This window comes from Anolis carolinensis, unplaced genomic scaffold (genome assembly GCF_035594765.1).
Source record: "Anolis carolinensis isolate JA03-04 unplaced genomic scaffold, rAnoCar3.1.pri scaffold_9, whole genome shotgun sequence".
Taxonomy (NCBI): domain Eukaryota; kingdom Metazoa; phylum Chordata; class Lepidosauria; order Squamata; family Dactyloidae; genus Anolis; species Anolis carolinensis.
Window position 1 is genome coordinate 27,321,715 of NW_026943820.1, and position 19,490 is coordinate 27,341,204.

Below are 19,490 nucleotides of genomic sequence, written 5' to 3' on the forward strand. Positions count from 1 at the left end.
GAACAAGCCAGGACCTGCCGCAGACCAGGACTGCCATCTGTTGAGGAGTTATGAAGGTGGAGGCATTACTTTTCATTCAACTCTCATATAAAGGTTGAAGCAGGTCTCCCGCAGCATTAAAACTAACATTTCTTATCTTAAGTAACATGCATATATTCAGGATACGAAGGATCCATATGCCTGCGTCCCCTCCGCACGGCCTCACCTGGTCCAAGCTGCTCGGGGCTTGGAGTGGCTTCGGCCAGGACTTCTGCCCGGCCCTGGGAGATGGCAATCAGCTTCTCCTTCTGGGAAGCGGCCAGGTTTTCCAGGAAGCGGGCTCTGCAATGGGGAGAAGGAGGAGTGACCGTCACAGCCTGCATTGATTTGTGGAGGGAAGCCCGGTGATCCCCTTCCATGCAACGGCTTTCCTTCGCAGGGTCCCCCCAGTCCGCAAAAACAACAGCATGAAGCCAAAGCCAAAACCCCTCTGCCTGGCTAGAGACACAACAGAACCCAACATCCGGTGTTGAGAAAGGGGAGCCAATGGTTCTGGGGGCAAAACCCGCATTGGGTCAAGCGTCCAGTTTTTGGGTCAGGCTCGATCCCAACCTAAGGAAACCAAGTCCTCTTCCCATTAACCCATTCGATCTGGTCCTGGGATGAGAAATCTTCAATATCTGCACCAATCAAACCTTGCTGAATTTTATACGAATGAAGTTTTGAGAAAGTTAAAGACAGAAGGGAAGAGGTGAAGGGGCCAGCAAGGTCATACAGGGGTCAGCAAGGTGATAAAGGACAGGACTATGGCCTAGCTGCAATAAATCACTACTGAACAAGAGGTCATGAGATCGAAGCCCAGGTCAGGTTAAGCCCCCAACCATTGATAGCCTAGCTCGCTGTTGACCTAAGCAGCCCAGAAGACAATTGCATCTGTCAAGTAGGAACCGCTTTATGCGGGGATGCTAGTTTAACTAATTTACAACACCATAAAATTTTCAGCAGCACGCAGAAAGGAATGAGGAAGTAATACCAACAAGGACTCGGTGACACAAGTGGACGGTGAAGCGGCAGCTCCCCCTGTGGCAGGAACTGAGCATACCCTCATGAAGCCGGAAGCTGGAATATGTTAAATTGCCTTTGTGTGTGTCTATCTTTGCTCCCTGGCTTCAGGTAAGCCTTGACTTAGATTGCATTAGAAAACGGAGTGTGTGCTTGACTCTGTGGGGTGTGATTGTTCCCTGTTCTTTGAAGCTAACAAAGGGTGAGTGTTTATTTCCTCTTCAAGTTATATAAGCCAGAGGCTGAACTCAATCTATGGAGATTCCTGGTTTTCCAAAAGCGTCATAAAGGACCCCGTGTTTGCATTTCCATCCATCACAGACCTCAAAGCCTAGGCGCCTGGGACATGAAGCGAACCCTCTTGCTTTTGGGATTAATCCTGCAGTGCCTCCTTCCGCAGGCTTCCCTTGCTAGCAAAGCCTCCCATCCTGCCAGTAGCAGTCTATCTGCAAGCAAGGCTCTGCTGAAGCGCACACTCCGCTGGCTCTACTTACTCAAAGCGCTTCAGGACAGGCCTGTCCCCCCCTAAGGCGGGGGCGCCTTCCTCTTGCCTGGGAGAGAGAGTCAGTTAGCCCCACGGGGCAATGGGGAGAGACAAAGCCATGCAATCCCCTTCCCATCTGGAAACACACCATGCCAGAGCATGACACTATGCAACACCGTTGTTGTTCCTGGGTTATAAATGTTATAATCAGTTCTATCATAAAAACATGGGGAAAGTTTATTAAACTGCAAAAAGTTTGTTTCATCCTGCAGCACATATATTATTTATTATTTATTTTATTTAAGATATTTGTACCCTGTCTTTCTCCGCAAGCAGACCCAACGCACAATCCAAACGTTAAAATATAGATACAAAGGTAAAAACATCGTACGAGGGTTATCCAAAAAGTAGATTACATTTTGGAATTAAAAATGAACAAAGTATAGGAGAAAACATTTACCATATGCAGTTGAAAGCCACACCCAAATACCACTTCTCAACATAGTCGCCATTCAAATCTAGGTACTTATAGCGATGAATGAGCTTGGCAACTCCTTCCCCACAAAACTCTGCCACTTGCGTCCTCAACACAGCGTTTTGGCGACGATGCGCAGCTGTAGGAAGGGGTGACTGGCTGGTTGAGGACGCAAGCGGCAGAGTTTTGTGGGGAAGGAGCCCACCCGGCACAAACAGCACCCAGAGCAATGCAGGTGAGGTGCCCCCTCCCCACTTGACCAAAAGACCCCTCCCCAGAATGAGTCCCCTGCCCCAACCCAGCATTGCAAAGGGCTCAGGGCCAGGAGGTCTATACATACACACAGAAGGACCCATGCCAGTCCACATGCCATGCCGCACCACACCAGGCTGCACTACAAGCAGAGACGTTGACTTACCAAGCAGAGGCGGATTCGCGGAGTCTGCAAGAGGGCAGGCAGCGGAAAGAGACAGAGAAAGTAGAAGGCTAAGGTTGCAGGAGGAGAATCATAGCATCACAGAATAACAGAGTTGGAAGAGACCCCATGGGCCATCTAGTCCAACCCCCTGCCATGCACGAAAAGCACAATCAAAGTATCCCCGACAGGTGGCTCTGTCTAAAAGTTTCCAAGGAAGGAGCTTCCACCAGACTCCGAAGCAGAGAGTTCCACTGCTGAACAGCTCTTATTACAAACAATAAGTTCTTCCTAATGTTCAGGTCTCTTTTCCTACGATTTGAACCCGTGATTCCATTAAAAACAAGCCCTGCTTCCTCCTCCTTATGACATCCTTTCATGTATTTATACACAGTTCTCCCGTCTCCTCTCAACCTTCTCTTCTGGAGGCTAAACAGACCCAGCTGTTTAAGATACTCCTGAGATGGATTAATAATAATAATAATAATAATAATAATAATAATAATAATAATAATAATAGGCTGTTGTGTGTTTTCCGGGCTGTGTGGCCATGTTCCAGAAGCATTCTCTCCTGACGTTTTGCCCACATCTATGGCAAGCATCCTCAGAGGTTGTGAAGTATATTGGGATGCCTGCCATAAATGTGGGTGAAACGTCAGGAGAGAATGCTTCTGGAACATGGCCATACAGCCCGGAAAACACGCAACACACCATGAAAGCCTTCAACAACACTATTATTATTATTATTATTATTATTATTATTATTATTATTATTATTATTAGGAAGTGTCCAACGTATGATGCAATACAACAGCCAGCAGAGTGGCTGCTGTGGATTCATCTTGTTGTGCTTCAAACAATAATAACAACAACAACAACAACAATAATCACACAGTCCTAGGCACTTGGGAAGTGTTCGACTTGTGATTTTGTAATACGAAATCCAGCATATCTATCTTGTTTGCTGTGTCATACAATGTTGTTGTGTCAATAATAATAATAATAATAATAATAATAATAATAATAATAGTGTTCTCCAAGCTTTTCATCCTTTGAGTTGCCCTCTTCCTCTGGACACCTTCCAGCTTAGAGTCAATATCTCTTTTAAACTGTTCTGCCCAGAATTGGACACAGTGTGATCTCCGGTAAAGAGATCATGTGCAAAACCGTTTAGAGGGGCACAATGACTTTCCTTGATCCGGACACTATTTTCCTTTGGATGCAGCCCAAAATCCCATTGGCTTTTTGAGCTGCTGCATCACACTCTTGGCTCATATTCAACTTGTTCCGCACAAAGACTACAAGATCTTTTTCACATGTATTGTTGAAGCCAAGGAGAATCCACCAAACATGGATGCTTCCAAACTCCAAAATCCTCAGTGCGCTCCTGCTCCCGGCTGCCCCCCACATTGCACTGTAGTTCCCAGCACTCCTGGGCCCTGATGGGAGTTGGAGTCAAGGAACGGGCAATGACACGATTCTTAAAGGAGTCTTTGTAAGAGGAAGAGAGCGGTACCTACTTGAAGACGCTCCTCTCGCCCAGGCTGGTGGGGGTCTCCCCTCCGCTGCACCCTCCTCCTCCTTCAACCGGTCCCACCAACAGGGAGGAGAGCTGCAGGCCGGACACGCTGGACACACTGCTGTGGGTCGTCCTGGGAAAAAGGAATGCAAATGGCAATGGAGGTGGAAGGAGAGCAGGAGCAGCCCCTTCCCACAAAGTCCACACCCCCTTCCCTTGACTCACTGCAACTCCTCCTTCTCCACTTTGGCTGCGACTGGGGGATGCTGGGAGCTGCTGCTCTCCACCGCCGATGCCGCCATCACTGAGACGTATCCAAGGGAGCGCCGCGGCCCGCGCCGGCCGTCCTCCCCCTTTCTGCGCTCCTTCCCAGGGGGGCCCTCGGGGGTCTCCTCCAGGCCGTCTTCGTACCGCAAGGAACTCTGAAAGGACAAGAAGCAGTGGCTGCAATGGACTGCACTTTATACTACTGCACTTTAGTTCAATGTCCCCTTCACACCATCCCCCTCCATCAACCTGGTGGTTCATTTTATCTCATCTTATTTTGTTTTACCCATTTTATGCTTTTAATGTGTTCTTATGATTAATGTAATTGTATGGTTTTAATAATGTTGATCTCACTGTGTTTTATTTTTGTGATATGCCTTGTACTTGTTTGTTTTCAGGCCTTTGTCCTGGGTTAGCCGCCCCGAGTCCGCCCTGCCAATTGCATCCTCAACGCAGCGTTTTGGCGACGATGCGTGGCTGCGGGAAGGGGTGACCAGTTGGTTGAGGACGCAAGTGGCAGAGTTTTGTGGGGAAGGAGTTGCCAAGCTCTTTCACCACTATGATAAGTACCTAGATTTGAATGGCGACTATGTTGAGAAGTGGTATTTGGGTGTAGCTTTCAACTGCATATGGTAAATGTTTTCTCCTATACTTTGTTCATTTTTTATTCCAAAACGTAATCTACTTTCTGGATAACCCTCATACATAATGCGTATTAGGGATGGCATTTAATTTCATTGTACAATAACAGTAAAGTTATTTAGTGGCGGGGACACTGCAAGATGGAGGGGTGTTGCCCATTGTACAAAGGAGCAGCACAGCCCACCCCCAAATTGAGAGCGTGGCCTTACCTCATAGATGGTCAACTGGTGTCGCAGCCCTGGGTCGGTACCCTTGCCAGCCATGTGCTGGGTGATGATGCGCTCCATGCCCTGCTGCTCCAGGCAGTCCGTAACGTCGTAGAAGGAGTCCTGGTCAGGGAGGGCGGCCAGGGTCTGCACGGCACCAACATGCGGTCAGCGGAGGGAGGGGAAAGCTTTGTGACCCCATTGTGACCCCACACTCCCCCGACCCACCCATCCCAACCCACCTTGTTGATGAGGGTCATGGCAAACACTTGAAGCTCTGAGTCGGAACCACTGTCTGGCTCCAGGATTGCCACAAGGGGGGACCATGGCAAGCCGCCTGTAAGAAACAAAGCAAGGAAGGAAGACGGTGTCAAGACTTGTGATGAAGACTGAAGATGAAGGACTGCTTCACCCAGCATTTGATTCAGGGGCAAGCAGAGAACAGGAGCCTAATATTGAAAGATCTCAGTATCAGGAAGGAAAGGGCAAGGTCTGGAGCTCCAGGAGTTAAGCATTCCAGCTGTTAAGGCTGCACTTGAGGATTGAGGACTGATGCCATCATCAAGGAAGACAATGAGTCTAATTGGTTGGCTCAGAGGAAGGACAACAGGGGAGAGTGCTTGGGAAAGTAGCATAAAGAGCTGGAATCGGGAGCTAGCAGTTTACTGGGAGCAACGTTGTGGAATTGCTATAGCACCAATCTCTGTTGGTGAACTCTTGGATTGGACTACGGCTTGAATTGGTGAGACTGCTTGGCGTTTCCTAACTGCATGGCCCAACTTTGTCCCTCCAGGTCTTTTGGATTTCAACTCTCATAATTCTTAACAGCCTACCATCTGTTAGGAATTGTGGGAGCTGAAATCCAAAACACCTGAAGGGACGAAGTTGGCTCATGCCTGATTTAATAGGACATGCTGAAGGTGCCATATTAACTTGTTACTATCTGAATAAATTAGTTGTTTGGCTCGAGGCTTTCATTTTTCTGAGTCAGTGGACTCCCAATGCAATGTTTCTCAAGTTATCCTGCTTTTTGGTCCAATGAGCTCCAAAGGGGACCATCACCACAAGCAAGTCTCTCTTCAGGCTGGGTCTACAGCCAATGCAGATGGAGAGTCAGTGCTGTTAACTTCCCAGTGATAACGTATCCCAGTAGTAACTCACCCTTGGCCTGCTCTGCGGCCGCGATGGCCTGGATCAGCAGCTGGGCATTGGACTCGGTGTACTCCACAAAGACAAGGAGCAGCTTCAGGGCCGTCTTGACCACCAGGCGGTACTAAGAAGAAACGAGGGGCACCGTCATCGGACCCTCTAGGGTGGTCCCCCCTCGACTCACTCTTCCTCTGGAGGCGGAGCTTGGGACAAAGCCCCACCCACCACAGGTCCCGCCCTCTTCCTGGAAATGTGCATCAGGCTGACAAAGGCCAGAATTGTCCAGAAAGGGATTGACCGAATAGAAAAAAGCCACCAGCAGCTCCACATCCTATTGGACCCCAAGGCAAGGAAGGGGACTCACCAGGCTTCCGCACAGCGTGTAGAGCCATTGCACTGTGGCGTTGTGACCAATCACTCCCATCATCCCGTCCACAAAGAGCATGATCTGGCTGAGTGCTGGAAGGAGAGCGGCCCCGTGAGCATGGGGAGGGAGAGGGACACCCATCTTTGTAGGGAATCCCTTGAAACTGGACCCTCCTCCTCCTCCTCTTCTTCCTCCTCTTCACTGTGTGGCAAGGCTAGCTTTGGAGAAGCAGCATGCCCCCCCCCCCTTGGCACCTGTTTGTATGGCAACTCTGTGGGTTGACCTGGTGGGGCACCCCCCCCCCACCCCCCAAGATGCAGGTGCTCACCTCGGAGGATGTAGTTCTGGTAATTCTGATCGGCCTCGGCCCCCACCGCGATGAGACATGTCAGCCCCCCCAAACTCACAAACTCCGGCACCAGGTCCTTGTCCTCCTGCGGCAGAAGGTCAAGGTCAGGGATTAGGTTCAGGTTTAGGATCAAGGATCAGGTATTTATTTTTATTTATTTACAGTATTTATATTGCGCCCTTCTTTCTCACCTCGAAAGGGACTCTGGGCGGATTACAATGAACATATATATGGCAAACATTCAATGCCATCAGACAAACAACATACAGTACAGACACACACAGAGGCAATTTAACATTTCCAGCTTCATGAGGGTATGCTCGATTCCGGCCACAGGGGGAGCTGTTACTTCACCGTCCACTAGTGACACCGAGTACTGTACTTCCTTATTCTTTTCTATGCGCTGCTGGCAGTTTTATGGTGGTATAAATTAAATTAGCCTTCTGCATAAAGCGTACCTAAATTTCCTAGTTGACAGATGCAACTGTCTTTCGGGCTGCTTAGGTAAACAGCAAGCTGGGCTATTTAATAGTTGGGGGCTTATGAAAGGGTCCAATGGGGAAGGACTGGGGGTCTGCACTGGTGTGTGTGGGTGTCTATCTTCCCAAGCATTTCACAGCGCAGAGGCCTGCTCACCTGGAAGAGCTGCTTCAGGGAGAAGAGGGAGCGCCTCAGCTCCGGGCCTTTGGCGGTGTAGAGCTTGTCTGAAAGAGAAGAGACACCCAAGGGGGTTGGAGGCTTCATCCAACATGCAAAAGTCAAGTCAATTTTATTCATATCCCGTCCCATCTCCCCTTGGGGACTCGAGGTGGCTTATAACAGAGATGGCAGCCATTCGATGCCACATAAATCTATGCAGATAATAAAAGTGAATGTTTGCATGTGTGTATGTGGCAGCTTTCTGATTGGCTGCCACTTCCACAGGCCACTGTGACCGCCAGGAATGACGAACATGGCCCAAACTTGACACACTTAACCCCATGATGCACTTTATGGCCTGGTGCCATTTGGGGGAGGATGGACCACGGATGATGGGATTTGCAGTACTTTGAAACGCTTCGACTCCCACAGACTACTGCAATTCCCACCAATGACTGAACTGGACCAAACTTGGCACTAAGAACTCCCGTGACCCCCTTTATGTCCTGGTGCAGATTGGGGGAAAATGGACCATGGATGATGGGATTTGCAGTACCTTCATTCACTTCCTGAGACTACTGAAACTACCAGGAATGACAGAATTGGACCAAACACGGCACACATATCCCAAATGTCACACTTTACATGTTGCACCACTTTGGGGGAGGATGGACCAAGAACTATGGGCTCTGCAGTACTTTCAGTTTGAGGGGGGACATACCAAGGATAATGGGACTTGCATATGAGAGTTGTAGTTCACCCGCACCCACTGAACCCAGCTGACATTGGATATAGACTACACTTGGAACACAGGCAAACAATGCCTTTCTCAAATGACCCAGGCACCGCCAGGTCCCCAAGCTAGTACACAATAAAAATACAAGTACATAATAAATTAAATACAAATAATTAATACAATTTATCATGACAAGACATGATAACAAATCAATAGAACACAATTTGCAGCAACATTAAAAGCAAGATTAAAAACACAAAAAGCTACAAAATTTTACTTTTCAAAAAACAAGAATGTGACAGAGAAAATATTAAGGATAAAAATAGAGTTGAGCAGAAAAAAAACCCATTCTTTACTCAGAAGGAATGGAGCAGAATCACAAAATACATGACCACAGCAATCCAGGTTGGGTTGAGGGGGGGGGGGGGAGCACCCATATTTATTTTCAGGCAATATGTTACGAAAATGTTGAAATGTTGAAGCTCGACAGTGTGAAAAAGTATGATGTGCCGTCCATTAAAAATGGTTCAAAAGTCATTACGAAGCTAGGAGGCAGTGGCGCTTTGTTTCTAAAAGTTTCTGAAAAAATTACTATAACAAGAGTAATGAAACTTGGTTACTATTTCATTACAGCAATTACACATAATTCCTCAAATTGGGGAAACTTCAGGGGCTCCTTTCTCCCTCATTTGTAAAGCTATTGGAGTGAAACTTGCTAAAATGATAGAATACATCGACCACTATCAGCCCACCAAGTTTGGGAAAGTTTCATTTATCTACAGATTTTAGGGGAATTTTCAACTTTTTTTATAAACAACATTTTTTAAAAAAAAAAAAACTAGAAGAGCTAGAGTGAATTTTATATACAATGCACAAGATAACCGGGGCACCAATACCCAGAAGTTTCAGAAAGATTCACACATCAACTAATTTTTGGGGATTTTTAAAAATTTAGACAAAAACAATTTATCCCCCCAAAAAATCGACAACAGCAATCCCCTTGAATGCCTGTCTGTCTTTTTGACACACAACCAGATAACTTCAACTTAGCACAGATTTACACTCTTACTTTAGTCCTCTTTGCAGAGTCAATAATTTTATTTATTATTATTAGACTGGTGCCATTGGGGCTTTCTGATGCAGAGCACTGCATTCTGGGAAATGTAGTTGAGGACAGGGCCTTTTGCATTCCCTGCCACAGAGGGCCTTCCCTTCCCAAACTACATTTCCCAGAATGCTGTGTTCTCAGTCTCCACCCATTAACTTTGCAAGTCCCGTCCCCAGTGCCTTCCTTATGGTGATGAAGCCAAAGAAAACGGATTGGCTTTTGAAACACTTTCTGTTCTCTTGGTTTTATCAAAGTTGCTTAATGCTTCTACTGAACATTTAACTGACCTTGGGAGGCAGTTGTGCATGTTTCTAATATTGATTCATATGCAAATGTAATCCGAAATATGAATTAAAAACAATATTATGCACATCGCTGATCCATTTCCAAGCTGCAGCCGGTTTCCTGCCCGCCTTCCTGTTTCCTGCATCTCGGTATTAATATCTCCAAAGGGTTTCCTGCGCAGAGAAGCGCTCCAGACAACAAACAGACAAGCACACGGCTTAGTCCTGGCCTCTGCCTGGAGCCGGATCACGGGATCATGGGATCATGGGATCATGGGATCCCCACCCTCAGAACATGTGATGGGAGGAGGGATCCTGCTCCCTCCTTCACAAACACAATAATAATAATAATAATAATAATAATAATAATAATAATAATAATAACAATAATAATAAAGAGGGTTGGAAGAGACCCCTTGGGCCATTTAATCCAACCCCTTCTGCCTTTGTGTACCAAAGTTACAAGTAAAGCACCCCTGACAGATGGCCACCCAGTCTCAATGTTAATAATAGTTGTAGTAGTAGTAGTAGTAATAATAATAATAATAATAATAATAATAATAATAATAAAAAAGAGGGTTGGAAGAGACCCCTTGGGCCATTTAGTTCAACCCCCTTCTGCCTTTGTGCACCAAAAGCACAAGCAAAGCACCCCTGAAAGATGGCCACCCAGCCTCAATCTTAATAATAATAATACTGTATATACTCAAGTATAAGCCAACCCGAATATAAGCTGAGGCACCTAATTTTACCATGAAAAAACTGGGAAAACATTGACTCCAATATAAACCGAGGGTGGTAAATTTCAGAAATAAATTAGATGCCAATAAAATTACATTAATTGAGGCATCAGTAGGTTAAATGTTTTTGAATCTTTACATAAAGCTCAAATTTAAGATAAGACTGTCCAACTCCGATCAAATCATTATTCTCATCTTCTTCAATGTAAATGTGCTTACATATCCTTTTAATAATAATAGAGTAAAATAATACATGTAATAATAATAAATAAAAGAAAATAATACAAGTAATAATAAATAGAGTAAAATAATAAATGCAATAATAATAAGATCAGAGAGAAATAATAAATGTATTATTAATAATAATAAAAATAGAATAAAATAAATGTAATACAGTAGAGTCTCACTTATCCAACACTCGCTTATCCAACGTTCTGGATTATCCAACACATTTTTGTAGTCAATGTTTTCAAAACATCGTGATATTTTGGTGCTAAATTTGTAAATACAGTAATTACTACGTAGCATTACTACGTATTGAACTACTTTTTCTGTCAAATTTGTTGTATAACATGATGTTTAGGTGCTTAATTTGTAAAATCATAACCTAATTTAATGTTTAATAGGCTTTTCCTTAATCTCTCCTTATTATCCAACATATTCGCTTATCCAACGTTCTACCGGCCCGTTTACATTGAATAAGTGAGACTCTAATGTAAATGCAATAATAATAAGATCAGAGAGAAATAATAAATGTATTAATAATAATAATAATAATAATAATAATAATAGAATAAAATAAATGTAATACTGTAGTAGCAACAATAGAGAAAAATAATAAATGTAATAATACCAAAAATAATAGAGAAAAATAATAAATGTACCATATATTCTCGAGTATAAGCTGACCTGAATATAAGCCAACCATGACCCTCACCTGAGTATAAGCCGAGGGGGGCTTTTTCAGTCTTAAAAAAAGGGCTGAAAAACTAGGCTTATACTCAGGTATATACAGTAATAATAAAAGAGGGTTGGAAGAAACCCCTTGGATCATTTAGTCCAACCCCTTTCTGCCTTTGTCCCATGGGGCCGAATAAATGGCTTTGATGGGCTGCATGTGGCCCGCGGGCCGTAGTTTGGGGACCGCTGCATTACGGGGTTGTGCAAGAGAGATTAGAACAGGCCTGGGCCAACTTTGGCCTTCCAGGTGTTTTGGACTCTAACTCCCACAATTCCTAACAGCCGGAGTTGGGTTCCAAAACACCTGGAGGGCCAAAGTTGGCCCAGGCCTGGATTACAAGGATGGTGCTTTGTAATGTATACATCGATAATGTGACTGGAGATGGCATGTTCTGTTCTAAAAAGAGGGAAAGGCCCCGGGGACGGGAGAAGCACAGCCTTTCTCAGATGCCAGCTTCTCCGCGGGCTATTTTTACGCAGCGGGACATTCTCAGCCATGGCATCCAACAGCTTAAATTAACCCCATGCCCTCAAAACACGTTGCGGCTTCTTTCACGTCCCAGTCTTTCCTGGTTGTTGTTTTCTAACCGCAGTATTCTGAAATGTCTCTGTATTTAGGAGGATCGGAGGCCCTGGGCTCCACAGTTGAAACTGGATCCAGGGGAATCTTTTGGGTCGGGGGGGGGGGCATTCTGGAAGCTAAGATTTTGACAGCAAGAGAATGCAGAGTGGGTTGCTAGGAGACAAAGTGGGCAAAGCCTACCCTTCTAACTGGCAGCAAGGGGAAAAAACAGTTCTTCCTCTTCCTCTAATTTGGACTTTATTTTTCTAGGGTTTTTTCTTCAAAAGACGTATTTTGGTTGACTGTTTTTTGTGGTCAAATTTGGTGTGATTTGGTTCAGTGGTTTTGTTGTTTAAGGTAAAGATAAGGTAAAGTTTTCCCCTGGCGTTAAGTGTCCGACTCTGCGGGGTTGGTGCTCATCTCCATTTCTAAGCCAAAGAGTCGGCATTGTCCGTAGACACCTCCAAAGTCATGTGGCCGGCATGACTGCATGGAATGCCGTTACCTTCCCACCGGAGCGGTACCTATTGATCTACTCACATTTGCATGTTTTTGAATGGCTAGGTTGACAGAAGCTGGAGCTAACAGCGGGCGCTCACTCCACTCCCCGGATTTGAACCTGGGACCTTTCGGTCTGCAAGTTCAGCAGATCAACGCTTTAACCAACTGAGCCACCAGAGGCTCCCATAATATATCTTGTTTACTCCATAATAAAACGCACATTACATTTATATATATATACTAGCTGTGCCCGGCCACGCGTTGCTGTGGCAAAGTGGTGGTGGTATTGGTTAAAAATTGTTGTGTAATTTTTATTTGATGTTATTGGTATTTTTTAATTAATTTTATTGTAAGTTATCTTTTTATTTATTATATTTTATTATTTTCTTGTATTATTTTTAGTTATTTTCTGTTATTATAGTATTTTATTGTATTAATCTTTTAGTGTTTTTAATTATTTTTTTAGTGTTTTTTATTATTTTTTATTGGGTTGCTAGGAGACCAAGTTGGAGGAGCCTAGCCTTCTAACTGGCAGCAATTGGATAAAAGCAATTATTCCTCTCCCTCTAATGAGGACTTTATTTTTCTTTTCTTTTTGTTGTATCAACCTAGAGGCGTGGATGACGGGTTGTGTTGTCAAATTTCGAGGTCGGGGGGCCTGTAGTTTTCTTGTTTTGTCGGTCGCCGTGATGCCATCACTTTTATATATATAGATATATATAGATAGATAGATAATGAATTGGGAAAAATTTATTCAACATAGGTGAACTTAACAAAAAAAATGCTTTATATGTATTTATTTTAATTCATTGAAATATATATACATTTGCAAGTGAGATAATTTCCGACTATTAGTCTTTCATAGTCATTTCTCAGATAATATGTTTTCAATAAGGGGTCTTTTATTTGAATAGTACATATAAAGGATATTATAGGCTGCTTGAAATGTAAACAAAAATTTAAACTAGTCAAATATTACTTAAAGGCCTGCTCCCCTTCTGCCCCACTTCCGGAACGGATTGCTACACAGTTATGAAGTAGCAATGGAAATAATTGTATGGTTGGGGTCACCACAGTATGAGGAATTGTATTAAGGGGTCACGGCATTAGGAAGGTTGAGAACCACTGCTGTAATGGGAAGCTAGGCAGTCATTTGGGTGAACTGGGTGGGAGTGGGCAGAAGGCACATCAAGGCAAGCAGGCAAGCAGTCGCTATCCGAACGCGTGGCTCCTCTTCATGCAGACCCAGAACAATCGCCCTCTTCATCCATGGAAAGACAACGCCTGGAGGTTTGCAAGGAAATGTAGGGCAGCAAAGGTTGTGTAACAAGCATTTTTTATCTCGAGGGGCCAAGGAGAGAACCGAACTGTTTATATTTAATTCTGTTTTGAGGTTTGCATATGGTATATTTTAAATTGTGTGCTGATGCTTTTATGTTAAGCTGCTTTGAGTCTCTTTTGGTAGAGAAAAAGTGGGATATAAATATTATTATTATTAATAATAATAATAATAATAATAATAATACATAACAATAATGAAGGAGACTCAAAGTGGCTATGCATCCATTATTATTATTATTATTATTATTATTATTATTATTATTATTATTATTGTCATACAACAACAACAACAACAACAACAACAAATGCATAGCCACTTTGAGTCTCCTCTGGGAGAGATAAAGCAGGGTATTAATAATAATAATAATAATAATAATAATAATAATAATAATGGCATAGCCGCTTTGTGTCTGCTTTGGGAGAGATAAAGCGGGGTATAAATAATAATAATAGAGGTATAGCTACTTTGAGTCTCCCTTGGGAGAGATAAGCAAAGTAATAATAATAATAATAGGTGCATAGCCGCTTTAAGTCTCCCTTGGGGGACATAAAGCAGGGTAGAAATAATAATAATAATAATAATAATAATAATAATAATAATAATAATAATAATGGATGCATAGCTGCTTTGAGTCTACTTCGGGAGAGATAAAGCGGGGTATAAATAATCATAACTACAACAACAACAACAACAACAACAACAACAGATGCATAGCCACGTTGAATCTCCTCCAGGAGACATAAAGCAGGGTATAAATATTATTATTATTATTATTATTATTAATAATAATAATAATAATAATAATAGATGCATAGCTGCTTTGAGTCTTCTTCGGGAGAGATAAAGAAGGGTATAAATAATAATAATAATAATAATAATAATAATAACAACAACAACAACAACAACAACAACAGATACACCGTTTCTTTGAGTCTCCTTTGGGAGAGATAAAGCAGGGTATAAATATAACAACAACAACAACAACAACAACAACATGAGCCCAATGGCAAACTTCTGTGCCACTCTGAAAGTTCAGGGGCTGCACAGGATTATTAATGGACTGGAGAAGCCGCAAGAAACCTAGAAGGAAGCCACGTGCTCCCTGGCCCTCCTCACACTTGCCCAACTTCACATTGCCAAGTGCACAATGCTCCCCTCGAACTGTGGGGCACAATCTGGGGTGCAGAAGCATCAGCAGCAGCCCATGGGTCTACTTTATAGCCCTATCACAAGAGCCTTGCCAGGATCCGCCCTCAGGGCTCCGGAAATGCCTTCAAGGCGCACAAGCTGAGTCAGAAGGAAGCTGGGAGTGAGGCAACCGCAGCCGAAGCCCTTGACACTTCACCGAGGAACCAGGCGAAAAGGAATTATGTAGAATGTGGTTTTCCATAGTCTTGAGCCTCCTCTGCCAAAGAGGCTAAGGCCTCACCAAACTACAAATCCCAGCATTGCATAGCATTGAGACATACCCATGAGTAAATACGGTAGGGGTCGGAAGTGGTGCCAGAATCCTTGACCGGTTAGGTTTTACTGTGAACTATGACAAACGCTAAACCAGTGTTTCTCAACCTGGGGGTCGGGACCCCTGGGGGGGGGGGGCTCACAAGGGGTCACCAAAGTGTGGCAAGTTCACTAGTTCCATCATCAGTTTGATACAGAGTGCTCTCTGAGTGTTGGCGAACTACAACTCCCAGAAATCAAAAACAGCCCCCTCAACCCCACCAGCATTCAATGTTGGCCAGTAGTGTGCCAAGTTTGGTGCAGATCCATTTTGGACTGGGTTCAGAGTGCTCTTTGATTGTAGGTGAACTATAAATCCCAGCAATGACAACTCCCAAATGATGAAATCAATACCCCCCAATCCCACTAGTATTCAAATTTCAGCTTATTTGTGTCAAATTTGATCCAGATCTATCGTCGTTTGGGTTCACAGCGCTCTCCTGATATAGAACTACATCTCCCCTAAATCACTATCAGTTTCTCCCAAATCTCTCCAGTATTTTCTACTGGTCATGGGGGTTCTGTATGGGAAGTTTGGCCCAATTCTATCTTTGGTGGGGTTCAAGAGGCTCCTAGATTGTAGATACAGTAGAGTCTCACTTATCCAAGCTAAACGGGCCGGCAGAAGCTTGGATAAGCGAATATCTTGGATAATAAGGAGGGATTAAGGAAAAGCCTATTAAACATCAAATTAGGTTATGATTTTACAAATTAAGCACCAAAACTTCAGGTTATACAACAAATTTGACAGAAAAAGTAGTTCAATACACAGTAATGTTATGTTGTCATTACTGTATTTACAAATTTAGCACCAAAATATCACGATATATTGAAAACATTGACTACAAAAATGGCTTGGATTATCCAGAGGCTTGGATAAGCGAGGCTTGGATTAGTGAGACTCTACTGTAAATAATAAATCCCAGCAACTACAACTCCCAAATGTCAAGGTCAATTTTTCCCAAACTCCACCAGTATTCAAATTTGGGTGTATTGGATATTTGTGCCAAATTTGGTCCAGCAAATGAAAATACATCCTGCATATCAGATATTGCCAGACATTACAATTCATAACAGTAGCAAAACGACAGGTAAAGGTAAAGGTTTTCCCCTGACATTGAGTCTAGTCATGTCCGGTGCTCATCTCCATTTCTAAGCCGAAGAGCCGGTGTTGTCCGTAGATGGCTCCAAGGTCATGTGGCCGGCATGACTGTGTGGAATGCCGTTTCCTTCCCATGGAGCAGTACCTATTAATCTACTCACATTTACATGTTTTCGAACTGCTAGGTTGGCAGAAGCTGGGGCTAAAAGCGGGAGCTCACCCCGCTGCCCGGATTCAAACCGCCAACCTTTCGGTCAACGAGTTCAGCAGCTCAGCAGTTTAACCCGTGGTGCCACCAGAGGCAATGCATGAACCACATGCAAATCCCTTTCTGCGTCTGCTAGGAAGGCGGCTGTATATTCTTTGCAAACACAAGCCCTTCCTTCCTTCTTTCCTTCCTTCATTCCACATCTCACCTTTCTCCCAGTGCAAGGCCCAAAGTGGCTTACCACACAGCAGCTTGTAAAAGCCAACAGCTACCAGGAATGAAGAGGAACCTCAAGACATGATAATTCATGAAAGCAAGACAAGAGAGAGGCAGGGCCCCGAAGGAAGGAGACGGGATTGGCCACAATGGCCAGCCTTACTGCAGAGGAAAGCAAGGAGTGGCTTACTGATGGACAGCCTGAGTCTCCAGAGCCACAAGTCAAGTAAACAAGGCAGTGGACAATTAAATGCGGCACAAGGAATTGGCTTGCATTTGACTTACCCAGGATGGCTTGAACACGGACGGAGAGTTGTGTGCGCAGGAGCAGGATGGGCCGCCGGCCTTTGCTGCAACAAAAGGAGCGCATCAGCGCATCAGCACATCCAGAGAGAGAGAGAGAGAGAGCATTGCCACTTCTCCTTCGTCCCTCCCTGCTTACGGAACGTGCTTTACCTTTATGACAGAAAGAAGGGGTGGACTAGATGGCCTTTGGGGCCCTCTTCCAACTCTAGGATTCTATTATTATTATTATTATTTTATTATGACACAGCAAACAAGATAGATATGCTGGATTTTGTATCACAAAATCACAAGTCGAACACTTCCCAAGTGTCTAGGACTGTGTGATGTATTATTTTATTATGACACAGCAAACAAGATAGATATGCTGGATTTCATATCACAATGAGTGTGATGTATTATTATTATTATTATTATTATTATTATTATTATTATTATTATTCTGCAGAGGCTGGGTGGCCATCAATCTGGGGGCAGGGAGGGGGGTTGGTTGTACTTTTTCTGCCTGGCAGAAAGGGGTGGGATGGATGGCCTTTGGGGGTCTCCTCCAACTCTGTGAATGTATGACTCTAAGTGCCCAGAAAAACCCTCAAGGCCTGACTCTTGGGAGACATTGGAACTCTATTGGAACCCAGGTTGACATTGGAACTCTGGGACAAGGCAGCCAAGGCTCCCCTGCCAAGGTCACAAGGCTGATGGTTTCGTCACCTATCATGGACCGCATTTTGGGGTGTCCAGCCTCCCAAGCTGGAGCCTCCCCAAATGCAGGGGTCTTTGCCTTTCCCCCTCCTCACCTGACATCTTCAAAGAATCCCTCCAGCTCATCCTTCTGCTCCAGCAGGGATTGTTCCAGGTCCAAGTAGTGGCCGGAGGGCAGGACTTGCAAGGCGCAGTCCTCCAGCTGCAAAACACATTGAGAGCAAAACACCCGTTACAACGGAGCGAACCCCAAGAAAGTCCTTTGTCACCTTGTATCACCTGCCAGGTGGCAATGATAAGACATTTATTTCATTTATTTCAATTATTTATACCCCGCCCTTCTCACCCGAGGGGACTCAGGGCGGCTTACAAGTGGCAATTGATGCCGTTACACTGATATAAAATAAACTAAAATGATGAAAACAGTTAAAACAATCATAAAATAGTCATAAAATACAATATACAAAGTTTAAAACAATGCAAAGTGCTTATGCCATTCATCCACCAGACGTTATACAAGAGCCATAATTCAGACCGAGTCGAAGCCAACACATGCTTATTCTTCAAATGCCTGCGTACATAGCCAGGTCTTCAGTTTTTTTCTGAACCCCAAAAGGGATGGGGCCTGCCGAATGTCACTGGGGAGAGAGTTCCACATTGTAAAAAAGGGCTTCCTTCTCAGAGCTGGAGAAGGGAGAAAGTAGGCAGGCAGTGGTCCTAAGGACACTCAAGCAACACCAGGCATACATACGAATACATACAATACAGTACAGGGTGATAAAGGCAAGGACAAAGGCAAGGATATATATATATATATATATTGGGTGAGATGAATCCCCAAGAACGTTCTGAGCTTTCTTAAGGCTGTGGGGCCTATCAAGTTCTTCCAAAGAGGGGAGAAAGAGGGCAGCCAATGCTTCTCTGTACAGAAGTGGTGACCCTTTGGAGCAGGGGTCCCCAAACTAAGGCCCGGGGGCCGGATGCGGCCCTCCAAGGTCATTTCCCTGGCCCCTGCTCTCAATTTTAGACTTAGGTTCGCTCAAAGTCTGAAATGACTTGAAGGCACACAACAACAATAACAACAATCCTACTTAACTTGACTATCTCATTGACCAGAAGAAGGCCCACACTTCCCATTGAAATCCTGATAGGTTTACTGTATGTTGGTTAAAATTGTTTTTATTTTTAAATATTGTATTGTTCTTTCATTTACTAATATTGTGCTATGGTGATAATAGAATATATTGTGTATACATATAATATTGATACTAATATTGTGATGTCATACAATATACAGTAGAGTCTCACTTATCCAAGCTAAACGGGCCGGCAGAAGCTTGGATAAGCGAATATCTTGGATAATAAGGAGGGATTAAGGAAAAGCCTATTAAACATCAAATTGGGTTATGATTTTACAAATTAAGCACCAAAACATCATGTTATACAACAAATTTGACAGAAAACGTAGTTCAATACGCAGTAATGTTATGTTGTAATTAGCAGCAAAATATCACGATATATTGAAAACATTGACTACAAAAATGGCTTGGATTATCCAGAGGCTTGGATAAGTGAGGCTTGGATTAGTGAGACTCTACTGTAATACTAATAACAATGCAACATAATAATATTAATTATACATTGTATATTGAATGTAATATTACTAATAATATTAC

General features: G+C 43.8%; 1 protein-coding gene across 2 annotated transcripts in view; it reads right to left on the reverse strand.

Moving 5' to 3' along the window:
- Positions 1-19,490, reverse strand: part of fhod1 (formin homology 2 domain containing 1) — a 50,148-nt gene that overhangs the window by 18,704 nt on the left and 11,954 nt on the right. The window contains exons 2-14 of one of the 2 annotated variants that reach the window (XM_062961645.1): positions 17,910-18,016; positions 17,098-17,162; positions 7,551-7,618; positions 6,894-6,999; positions 6,563-6,657; positions 6,211-6,322; positions 5,292-5,386; positions 5,053-5,196; positions 4,160-4,356; positions 3,936-4,067; positions 2,419-2,442; positions 1,536-1,592; positions 206-321 (exon numbers count right to left, since the gene is read on the reverse strand). In XM_062961645.1, coding sequence (XP_062817715.1) covers positions 206-321; positions 1,536-1,592; positions 2,419-2,442; positions 3,936-4,067; positions 4,160-4,356; positions 5,053-5,196; positions 5,292-5,386; positions 6,211-6,322; positions 6,563-6,657; positions 6,894-6,999; positions 7,551-7,618; positions 17,098-17,162; positions 17,910-18,016 — 1,318 coding nt within the window. The remainder of the gene's footprint in view (positions 1-205; positions 322-1,535; positions 1,593-2,418; positions 2,443-3,935; positions 4,068-4,159; positions 4,357-5,052; positions 5,197-5,291; positions 5,387-6,210; positions 6,323-6,562; positions 6,658-6,893; positions 7,000-7,550; positions 7,619-17,097; positions 17,163-17,909; positions 18,017-19,490) is intronic. The other variant, XM_062961646.1, reaches the window with a different exon arrangement.